The sequence below is a fragment of the Pelobates fuscus genome, chromosome 11 (assembly GCF_036172605.1).
Source record: "Pelobates fuscus isolate aPelFus1 chromosome 11, aPelFus1.pri, whole genome shotgun sequence".
Taxonomy (NCBI): Eukaryota; Metazoa; Chordata; class Amphibia; order Anura; family Pelobatidae; genus Pelobates; species Pelobates fuscus.
Genome location: NC_086327.1, coordinates 92400098 through 92412615, shown reverse-complemented (window position 1 = coordinate 92412615; position 12518 = coordinate 92400098). Strand labels below are relative to the sequence as shown.

The 12518-nt window shown below is 40.2% G+C and overlaps 2 protein-coding genes across 2 annotated transcripts in view; one reads left to right on the top strand and one right to left on the bottom strand.

Moving 5' to 3' along the window:
- GPR153 (G protein-coupled receptor 153) overlaps window positions 1–9864 on the bottom strand; it is a 506259-nt gene extending 496395 nt beyond the window's left edge. Inside the window, exon 1 of the mRNA XM_063436452.1 lies at window positions 9854–9864. The gene's annotated coding sequence lies outside the window, so the exon portion shown is untranslated. The remainder of the gene's footprint in view (window positions 1–9853) is intronic.
- ESPN (espin) overlaps window positions 6213–12518 on the top strand; it is a 223353-nt gene continuing 217047 nt past the window's right edge. Inside the window, exon 1 of the mRNA XM_063436450.1 lies at window positions 6213–6659. Coding sequence (XP_063292520.1) covers window positions 6366–6659 — 294 coding nt within the window. The 5' untranslated portion in view covers window positions 6213–6365. The remainder of the gene's footprint in view (window positions 6660–12518) is intronic.

Here is a 12518-nt window from a genome sequence, read left to right as displayed (position 1 = left end):
TCAGGACAGTAGAAGACGGTGTCCTTTCTCTGCCCCCTCTTGAAACAGACTCTGCATTTTTTTGAGGATCCTGCTTTGCCGCAGTAGTGGGTAGCCACTTCTCAGCAGCACTGTCAGCTGGAGCCAGGGCCGGACCGGGGATACAAAGCAGCCCTGGAAAAAAACAAACTATGCCAGCCCCATAAGTCATTGTGCTGTGTATTGTGTGTAATATATATATGTATATATTTTATGTGCATATATAGTTTATTTCAAAATATTGGTCCTTTCAGAGTAAAACATTTTACTATACAGTAAGCACACCCACATGCAGACACAGACAATATCACTATCACAAGCTCTTTGATGCACAGGCTCACAGACAGACAGACAATCTCATTGATATACATACGCTCATTGACATAAAAACACAAGCTCACTGATGCACACAAATAGGCTCACTGACAGACAATCTCACTGACACACAGAGACAAACTTATTGGTACACACACAAATTTAGTACAGACAAACAGACACGCACAGGCTTACTACAAACAGACAAGATCACGGTCACACACACACACACACACTTACTAACACCCACATGCTCACTACAGACAAGCACACTGACACACATGTTCATTACAGACAAGCTAACACACACATGCTCACTACAGAAAAGCTGACTGATACACACATGCTTCCTACAGTCAAGCTCACTGACACACACACATGCTCCATACAGATATGCTCACGGATACACAAATGCTTCCAACAGACAAGCCCACTGACACACACACACACATGCTTCCAACATGCAAGCCCACTGACACACACACATACAAGTTCACTCACTAGCAACCACACACACACAAACTAATTCAGGAGCAGACACACACAAGCTCACTCACTAGCATGCACACACACACAATTTCACTCACCCCCAGCTGGTATACAGGGGTCTCCTTCTGCTAAACATTTAGGCAGTGACTCATATACAAGCAATCACTGTGTATCTCTCTTTTTTTAAAAAAAAGAACCTTTAACCACTAGAGTTGTGATGATGAAGAAACGTCCTTCTTTGCACAGAAGGGATTCTCCTGGAACCTTTTCTTTGGCAAGATAATTGTAAAAACTACCTGGCTGCTGCCCTTTCACAATTTCAGAGTCTTATTGATCTTGGTCTATACATTAACTTGCTGGTGGGATAAAAATAAACAGAAATCTCTGAATATGTGGAGATTTTTTCCCTAGGGGGTCAAACTAAATCTGGCGAAGAGGAGCACAGCATGACACACTGTTAAGGGGTCTTGCAGATGGGAGGAGAGGAAAGGGTCTAGTTTGTGCTGTTGAAATAAACACAGACCACCTAAACTGTCTGCCTGATCTCAGGAATCCTCATCAGACCAGACCCAACTCCCTCATGTGTCAGTCTTTGTTTTATTAATGAATGATCTAAGCACAATGGCACTGGGCTGCCCTGAAGCCCATTGTTGGGAAGTTCCCCTTGGCCCATGACTTTGTATTTTCATTTTCATATGGTTATTGTATCTCATATTGAGAGAGCACATCTTAGCACTGGATAGCAGTTTAAAAGGATCTCACCTCTGAACACAAAGTCCATCTAAACAATAGCACACATACTCAAACACCTACTGATACACATCACCAGGTTCACAGTCATAGATCACTCACCAGCAAGCAAACAGACAGACACACACACACACACATACACACACACTCTCTCTCTCTCTCTCTCTCTCTCTCTCACTAGCAGACACACACACACAGCCATGGCTGAAGCTTACCTGGCACTGGTAGGAGAAGTTGCCGTTCTGTGGCCCTTCTTTGCAGCGATGTCAGCAACGTGTGTGGGGGCGGAGCTTGTGTGCGGAGGCGGAGCTTCCACCAAGGAGGCGTGGCTTGCGTGCGGAGGCAGGGCATGTGGCCGAAATTAAGGTAAATAGTTCAGGGAGACTCATAGGTCTCCCTCCGGCCGTGGGCAGACCAATTGCGGCCGCACCAGCCCCCAGCTCCTCCCTCATTACTCCCCTCGGACTGACACAGGCTGTCACAGTCCGAGGGGAAAATACTTAAAAAAACCTTAACCTAATGATTTTGGCTGTCTGCCTGGCCCCAGATTACTGCGGCCCATCGGGAAATTTCCCGGTATCCCGGTGGGCCAGTCTGGCCCTGGCTGGAGCAGCACATCTCCTTCTGGCAGGGGGCCTAGCAGCCACAGATACATCACTAGATACATCACTAGCAGCAGACACTGTATCTAGTGATGTATCTGAGCACCTGGCAGGGTAAAAATCAGGGTCGGAGTCAGAGATAGATGTGTCAGACTCTAACACAAGGATGGCATACACCTCCTCAGCGCTATACAACCTCTGTGACCTCGGTGACATGATCACAATCACTTTATTTAGTGATCTGTCACAACAAAATCACTTAAAAAATGCACAGATAGCAAAATAAGTGCTGCTATGCAAGAGCCAGTGATCTATACAGTGATCACAGGCAGAATAGGGGTTAATAGCTCTGAAAAGAGAATTTGGGTTTAACAAAAATAAATGAAGCCCTAAAAAAATCCCACCGACAGCAAAAAAGTGCTGCTGTGCAAGAGCCAGTGATTTACAGTGATCACTGGCAAGATAGGGGTTAATGGCTCTGAAAATAATTTTACAAATCCCATTTTTGACGGACGTACTTAGTACTTCGTACGTCTGCGATCCTTAAGGGGTTAAGGAGGAACCCATGGAAAATGATTGCTGCAAAAAATAAAAACATGCAGAAAAAGGGGAGAGAGAGCTGGGAACTGCCCATCAATATGTATACGTGATAAGTGTCTCTGAAAACATGGTGGATATTGTAATTTTAGATATGATAGAGCAGATACAAAGACCATTGTCTGGAAATGTTCATGAACAGGACTATAGATAGGACACAAGGTCATGCATTTAGAGTGGAAGAAAGGAGATGCTGTCCAAAGCAATGGAACATGTTCTTATCAGTAAGAACAATATGTGGAATTCTCTGCCTGAAGATTTGTTTTTATCAGTCTGTACAGATGTTTAAATAGCAACTGGATGAATGATTGAAAAAACATATTATTCAAGAATATCATTTTTAATAAATGGGATAATAGCTTCTTGATCCATGGAGCAATCTGACATTATGGGTTGGAGAAGGACATTTTTCCTAGTTTGTTGCAAAATTCGAAAGCGTTTCAAACTTTTTTTTTTTTTTGCCGTCTTTTGGATCAACAACAAAAACAGATGTAAAAAAGGCTGAACTTGATGGAAGCATGTCTCTTTTTAGCCTATGTAACTATGGTTATCTATAGGGGGTTGGTTTAGGTGTAGCATTAGTATCCACAAGGGTTAGGGGTTACATCCTTGTGTGATGATAAACTGCCCTATAATGCGTTTAAATGCAGCACTCTTATAGCTTAATAAAAACACACATTAATGTAATGTTTTTAGTTTTTCATATATGCAGCAAAGTGGGATTTATCACTAAACTCTGAACTTAAATTAATTAAAATCTATTTTCAAATGTATGCCAATATATACAATTTATTTTATTATTATTATTTTTGTTGTTGTAGGTTTTAATTATTTTTACTGTAGTATGCTTTTTATTGAATAATCCCCATTGGCTTTTATTCACTAAACTGAAAATTGTATCACATTAAAATCCAAATAGCAAAATAGAGGCTAAATTATCCAAACTGAGACTATAGCTAATACAACAAATACAAACTTAGTGTGCAAAATAAGGCGCTTAGTGAATAATAAGTAAATAATAAATATAGTTAAAAGCAGCTATGTAACACTCTGTGGATACCCCAAAACATCCACAAGAAAATAAACAAAAATCAAAACTAAAACTTGTTGTTTAGGTGATAAACCTCACCTCCTAAACAACTAAGTGTGAGTGCAGCGCTTAAATGGTTGTATAATAACTTACCCCTCAAAGTTTCAGGGCTTTTACATAAAAATAAAACAAATGATACAAAATAGGGTGATATTGTATAAAACCCAATAGAGTAGATGTGCATCCAACTCACATTTGTTAGAGCCTCTTGATGGTATAGGCCAGGCTTCCCCAAACTCCGGCCCTCCAGATGTTGCTGAACTACAACTCCCATGATTCTATGAATGAAAAAGATAGGCTGAGAATCATGGGAGTTGTAGTTCAGCAACATCTGGAGGGCCGGAGTTTGGGGAAGCCTGGTATAGGCTCTAAACAAAACGGCCTCTGTCAGAAAGTAAAAATAAAACCCAATAAAGTAGATTTGCATCCAACTCACATTTGTTAGATACTTTTGATGGTATGGGCTCTAAACAAAACGGCCTCCATGCCTTTAAATAGGTGGCAACATCTACCTTCTTATGGAACCAACTGGTTGGGATGTTGTCTTCATAAAAGGTTTATATGTGAAATAAAGAAAAACAGCTATCTGGGTGCAATCAATATATAATTGGTGGATCTGTATCCCAACTGGTATATAGAATTGCTCACCTATTTTGGAGCCTATTATATAATGGGATCCAAACTTGGTGTCAAATTTTAGGGTGACACCCCCTTGTAAGAACCAGGAAAAATATATGCTTCCAGAAATGGACTGGGAAAGTTACTTTAGTAAAAGGGGATTTATTTCAATATATATTAAATACAACTAGTGTGAGTTGATATAGAAATAACAAATAATTTAAAAGTCTGAAGAATCTTATCCTTGTATGTCGTCCAACTGCCATCCAAGACGCGTTTCGCTGATAGGGCTTCCTCAGTTGATGTGAGCATACTTTTCCGGTTCGTCTGTTTGAAGGCCGTGAAGCTCCTCCCTCCTGGGCTCGTTTTCCAATCGATTGCTGGCTTCTCAGGTATCCTATATATGAGGGGCAGTCCAGAGGGCGTTGTTCATCCCTTCAGCCGAGAACCGGATTGATGTGTGGTCTGCCCTTTCGTTGTGTCACTTGCGTCGTGCATTGCGGTGCGTCACTTACGATTTCGATCGATCTTCCAAAATTAGTGTCTCTGTTAAAGTTTTCAGTGCATTTTTATGGGAAACCACGTTTCGGTTTACGAATTTTTCGCAATAAGAAAAGTCCCGGAGAACTCATTAAATTCGTAAACCGAGGTACCACCATAGTGGGACATTATACCAGTAAAGACATACAATGGTGTTCATATATATGTACTATATTAAAGGCTCTAACAAATGTGAGTTGTAGGCACATCTACTTTATTAGATTTTCTTTTTACTTTCTGAGACTTTGTATCAATATCACCCTATTTTGTATCATTTGTTTTCTTTCTATGTAAATGAAAAAAGCCCTGAAACTTTGAGGGGTAAGTTATTATACAACCATTTAAGCAATGCACTCACACTTAGTTGTTTAGGAGGGGGGGTATATCACCTAAACAACAAGTTTTAGTTTTGTTTTTTGAGACTATAGCTGTCTGTCTTTTTGCCATATGTCTGTCTGTCTTTCATTCTGAATGGAAGATGATAAATTTATAATAAATTAAGTATTGAAAAAAATGTGTATTAAATGAAGAACATCAATCCATTTGCATGAGCTCCATCATTAATGTGCCTTTTCTATTTTATTTTCCTGAAATTCTCTTGGAGCTTCATGCATATAATACTTTTTGTACATAATGTGGCTCAATGCTGAGTGATACATTGTATAATCATCCCCTCTGTAGATCTAGTAGTTAGGGAATTACTAATGTTACATCTTGCTGCTGGTGACAAACTGTGACAGTAACAACAGGTGGATGAGAGTTTTGTAGGATGGATTAGAGAGGCTAAACTCATTTAGGCAGCCTTCTCATTCCCAGCCACAAGGGGAGGGGGAGGAGGAGGCAGAGGAGGAGGGACAGCAGTCTGGAGACCAACTAAGAGGCAAGGGATTCAGAAACCTCCATCAAGGGGGCTGCAAAGGAGAATTATCCCACCCAAGACAGCTTCACTGGGAGTGCTGGGAGTGGCAAGGCATGTGCCAAAACTAGAAAGCTCTACTCAAACTGCTCTCATAGTATTAGCCCACCTATTTGTAGGCTGAGAGACAGGGGCTTCCCGTCATGCTGCCCCCATCATTTTAGGTAATGCTGTAGTAGACATCTACTCAATTATGGACGAATTAAGAAGTTGCTTTCCTGGATATGTGGGGCTGGCAGCTGTATAGTTAATCTGAAAGGAACTATTTGGACTTGTTTTTTTTTCCTGCTGAGTGAGAGAAGTGTTACTGCTGAGAGATCCTATCATGCCTAGGACAGGCTGGCTGAGGGTGATGCTCTGCTAGTGAGCTGGGATGATGGTCCATGGCCTCTTGCTGGGCTTGTGCTAGTGTAAAGCTCTCCTCTCCACAATGACCCTGGACAGGACTCTGCAGGCTGCCAGGCTGGGGGATCTGGACACCCTCAGGAGCCTCCATGCTGAGGGCCAGCTAGATCAGGGCTTGAAGGATCCCATGGGGGCTTCAGCTGTACATCACGCTGCCCGGGGGGGCAAACTCGCCTGCCTTCGCTACTTAGTGGATGAGGCGCAGTACGAGGGCAACTGTAGGGCTAGGAATGGGGCTACCCCTGCTCACGACGCTGCGGCCACCGGTAACCTGTCCAGCCTGCAATGGCTGCTGACACAGGGAGGATGTGACTTTGAGGTAAGTGACCCACAATATATGTATATTTATGATCAAATTATTACATAGAATATTCCACAGGGACCCCACTAAGGATTGCAAGGGTTAATATGTTCCACACAGTATGGTATGTTTGTCTACCCATTATATTGTATCTTTATAAAATATCTGATGAATATATTTATTTGTTTGCTCTTTTATCTAATTAATTCATGTATTTAAATATTTTTATTTTTGTCCTTTTTTTCTCAACTGTGTTGTGGATCCTAGGTTTTTATGGGTTAAAGAAGACCATGCTCTGTTAATGATAATGTTTGTATTAATCCAATCAGTCTTCTCTCTGTCCATCTGCTCTTATGTTAGAGATCTGTGTCCTTCCTGGCAGTACAGGGGTTAATCTATGTGCAGGAGTTAACATGACTACATATATAGAGACAGCAGCATCTATCTCATTCTCAGCATTGAATGGGTGAATCGAATGTAACAGGTACTTTGGTTACATTCTGAATGACAGTTCTTAGAATTTAACCATTTGTTGACACTATGGGCAGTGCTGCAGTGTGTAGACTGTCTCTTTGCAGGAGTTACCCTGTTTGCATTAGTAGTACAGTAGTGTGTAAAAATATTGGCAATGGCTAGGGTTTTTCAAAAAACAGCAAATTGTTGAAAGTTCAACTTCAATTTTTATGTCAAAATAGCTAAATTGCTAAAATTCTCTAAAATCGGTAATGTTTTCATTTTGTATATTTTGACCTATGAATTCATACTGAACAGAGCACAATTCTGCAGTTTAGTAAATATAATAACCCAGTACATTACTCTCCCTCCATACATTTTCTCCAAGCTGTACTCCTAGTGCATCAGTTGTATATTATGTAGTATACATAATACAGGGTCTAACACTTTAGAAGTCTAAAATCTTAATATAATACATTTGTGTCACTGTCTGAGACAGGTGAAATAAAAAAAAAATTAAAAAATCAAAGAAAAACAAAAGTGAGCAGTTTGAAAAATTAAAAATGTAATTTGAAATACCATTTATATTATTGAAGAGAAGCACCTGAACGTAAAGCATAGCTAGATATGTACTGAGTGCATACTGACCTCCACAGAACACTAAAATGTAATACTACCAATACTAAGAACTGGGCAGATCATGTATAATAATTTATTTGCATCCATCATCAGTGTCCCACATTGCATTTTTAGAATTAACTTGTTTACCCATTCTTTAATTCTAGAATAAGTTTGGTGACTCATTTTCACATTTTACATGCTTAATAGAAAAATCAATTCTATGAAGAACTTCATTAAATCTTCCATTTGTGATAGAGGTTTCTCCTTTTCATTGGGGAAGGCAGTGAAGCTGCATTAAATAACGTTTTGTGAGCAGTTGCTTGGGCCTGGATACGTTGGGTGAGCTTGTTACAACCAGTGGGGATCAACTTGCGGCCAATTTATGCGTCCTGACCCTGAGGTTAAGAACCCGTGATTGATACATAGGTGACATATCTGGAAGAAACCAAACAAACCTTTTTTACAATAACTCTTGTCTTCTAAAATGATATAACTACATGTTTGTATAGAATGATGAAAAGATACAAATGTCATATCTGCTCTGCGAGCCTGGCGTACTCCGACGGTCCTGGGCGCTCTCTTCCGATATGGCAATTCCCATACCTTTATTCAAGTCGCAGCCTGCACCTTGTGTGGGTGCCCTGCCAGTGCTCTTTGCTCATACAACTTGGGTCGCATCCATATTGGTGTCACGCGTGATGCAGGCCAATCAGAGGTCACAGGACCCATATAAAGCCCCTTGTGACCTCTCATCATTGCCCTGTCATGGTTATTGTTAGCCCGTTTCTTTATCCTTAGTATTTCTGGTACTTGACTTGGCTCTGTTTAATCATTTATTCTGTATTCTGGTTTCCTTGAATCCTGGCTCTGTTTTAGGTGTTTGTTTTACTCATTTATTCATCTGTCTCCAATCCTGACCTAGGCCAGGATCTGACTATTCTATATCCTATATATCCCATATACATTAAGCACGGCCACTCTAAGTTCGGGTAATATGTCTTTTCTGTGTATAGGTTTCTTGCCTCACTGTTTTTTCGAGTTTGGGCATCTATTCTTGAAAGCAAGATGATGACTTACCTTACTAACAGGCAAACTCGAGTCTCACAGCAATCCTTCATTTCATTGAAGGAGCTAAGCGTTTGGTGCGCATGCGCTATTGTCCCCAATAATCCTAAAAATAATTAGGAGCATTAGATTGGATGTTTTAGAAGCATCTGTGTGATGTCAGGGGAGGCGGATCAAGCAACTGCATGGACTAGATATCAGCACTGGAAAAAAGGATTACATATTATTACAATTTTTATTTAGATTTAGTGGGGGCCCTGAATTTAAATAAAAATGGGAGCACTATAGCGTTAGGAATACAGGCTTTAATTCCCCAATGCTATAGTGTTCCTTTAAGTACCAGAGTATTTAAGCAAAGTTAATGGAAAACATGATGATGGTTTTAAAAACTCCTTCAGAGAAATTACAACTCTGGCTATACATTGGCCGTAAACTGCACGTCCCATTTTAATTTGGGAGTAATATTGGGAGTTGTGTATCTCAAGAACTGGAGTGTCTCAGATTACCAGTTAACTTTCCTTAAACTGCCATCTTGTAATATACATATATTTTCAGGAACACTTTGTCAATTTATCAAATTCATGTTATTATTTTGGAAACTTGTCAAACCTTTTCTTTTCCTCAACTAAGCTGTTTGCCATCATAACAAGTGGGTGAATGATTTCACTACTGGATGGAAACATAGTTACATAGTTACATAGCTGAAAAGAGACTTGTGTCCATCAAGTTCAGCCTTCCTCACATTTGTTTTTTGCTGTTGATCCAAAAGAAGGCAAAAAAAAAACCAGTTTGAAGCACTTCCAATTTTGCAACAAGCTAGGAAAAAAAATCCTTCTTGACCCCAGAATGGCAGTCAGATTTATCCTTGGATCAAGCAGTTATTACCCTACATTGAAAGATTATATCCTTTAATATTCTGTTTTTGCAAGTATGCATCTAGTAGCTGTTTGAACATATGTATGGACTCTGATAAAACCACTTCTTCAGGCAGATAATTCCACATCCTGATTGTTCTTACAGTAAAAAAACCTTTCCTTTGCCTTAGACGAAATCTTCTTTCTTCTAGTCTAAACGCATGACCTCGTGTCCTATGTAAAGTCCGGTTTGTGAATAGATTTCCACACAATGGTTTGTATTGGCCTCGAATATATTTGTATAATGTTATCATATCACATTTTTCTCCTGTGGGTAACAAAGTCCTATAGAGAGCGAGGGGTTAAATTTGTTAACTGAGACGGGTGAAAAGTTCCTGCATGGTTTAAATTGACGTGTTTGCCCATATTTATTAATATCCTTGATAACAATGCTTTGTAGAAGAAGCCTAATTAGGTAGTAGGGCGAAAAATGAAATGATCTGTAAAACCGTGGCTATGACGTCGAGCAGTGACGTTCTCTCATTTATAAGATGACTTTGATGGAAATAGAATATGGTATTAGGCCTTCGTACTAACTCTATAATTAATTAATGTCTACTGTTGGCCATTAGAAAGGTGCATGTTTGTTTCTACAGCTAGATCTGGATGTCACTGTGAAATAGGATATTTTGCATTAGCTAAACTATCAGAATGAAACAGCATACTATGCATCTCTGTTGCTTTCAGCAGTGAAGAGGTTAACTGCTAGGTAAGCATGGCTAAAAAATTAAACTAAAAAAATTGAGCAATTTCTTTAAATTTAAATCTTTGCCTGTAGGAGGGTCATACAATTATTTTGATTAAGTAAAGGGTTAAAACAAAACTACAAATTTTAAATTGAAATTGAATTGAAATGGATCTATTTTGGCCATACGTTTATAATTGCAAATTCTTCAGGTCAATTCAAATTAGTTTATTTAATTTTGGGCAATTTAGGCTTGCTTAAAAAGAAACCAAATTGCAATGAAAATTTCAGAAATGTATTAACGTCCAAATATGGAATCATTTCAGAGATTTTAGTCAAGCACATCATAAGGAATGCCCATGTAAAGAAATAAAGTAACTAGCATTGGTCCCCAGGACATTCTAATCACCAGGATCAATTTTCATTCTCTCCTCACCCATATGCAGTAAATTAACAATACCCTATTGGTTGATGGGATGGGCTCTGGTTCTCAAAATGCTTACAGGGCTGGATGCCTTCGTGTCTATTCACAGACGCTGGCTTTGGAATTCTGTAGAAATGTAAACGTATCCTGTAATCTTTTGCTAGGATGTAAAATGTTATAGGCATCATTTGTAGGCATGGGGCAGGTCTTGGGAAACTTTTGAAGGGATGGGAGCAGTCTCGAGAGTCATTTATTGAGAAGGGACAGGTGCTTGGAATGCTTTGTTGAGATGGGACAGGTCCTGGTAATCATTTGTTGTGACATGGGACAGCATTTTGGAATCCCTTGGTGAAATGGGACAAGTCCTGGAAACCCTTTGTTGGGATGGGACAGTTGTTGGGAATCCTTAGTTGGAAGGTGACACATCCTGGGAATAATATATTGGAACGAGACAGGTGTTAAGAATCCTTTGTTGGGAAAGGACAGATCATGAGAATCATTTTTAGGACAGGTCCTTGGTAACTTTGTTAAAATGTGACAGGTCTGGAAAATCCATTGCTGGAATTGGACAAGTCATGGAAACCCTTCAACGGGATAGGACAGGGCGTTGATACCTGTTTGGAATCCTTTTCAGGAATTTATTCATTTTATTCATTCAATATTTTCTCATTTTGTACACATTGTCAATTTATGATATTATGGAATAAATTGTACTAATAGGTTGTACAAATTACAGTGATTTATAAACCCTGTGTCAAGAGTCAAAACTGTCCTCCCATGATATTTTAGAGAGGACCCAATGGCTACAAAAGGAACATGGAACATGGCCTCATGCAACTTCCTACTAGAAATTAGTTCATATAACCACATTGTCTTCCTCACTGAAAACTTAAATTATGATGTCAGAATACCCAAAGCTTGTTAATTTGGCAGTGTACGTTCCTAAAGGGACACTATAGTCACCCAGACCACTTCAGTTAAATGAAGTGGTATGGGTGCCAGGTCCCCCAGGTTTTAACCCTTCAGATGTTCTCTGAAACTGCTATGTTTACATAGCAGGGTTAATCCAACCTCTAGTGGCTGTCTTCCTGTCTTCTTGCTTTCCTATTGTCAGGATCGGGACAGGGATCCAACACGCAGAGTACAAACAGGAGAAGTTACGTATACCGGACCTTAGAATGGCCGGACTAATGTAAGGAGTAAGCAAAGAATGGTCTAGAGACAAGCCGAGGTCGAGGGAACGAGAGAGCAGGTAAACGAGAGACAAGCCGGGTCAAAAGGGTAATAGAGGTAAGCAGGGTAGAATAATACAAGCCGGGTCAGAACCAAAGAGACAAATAGAAATAAGAGCGCTGAGTGACTAGACTAGCTAGAACCACGACAGGGCAATGAACCAATACACAAAACCTTATTTTATACCCTGGTTCTAAATAGATGATCACGCCCCCGACGAGTCCTGATTCGTGCTCAGGACTTGATTGACAGGTCGGAACGGATAGTCGTCATGACGTCGGCTACTAGAGCCGCGTCATAAAAGGAGGCGGATCAGAGGCGTCCGGCGTGTAAACGGCCGAGAGGACTGCGAGGAACGAGTGAGTCAGCCCCTCTGAGAGGGCGGAATTCTAAGTGTCTCACCTCCTCTGAGGTAGAGACAACAGGTACCCTGACAGTACCCCCCCTCTCAGAAACGCCCACCGGGCGGAAGGAACCGGGAC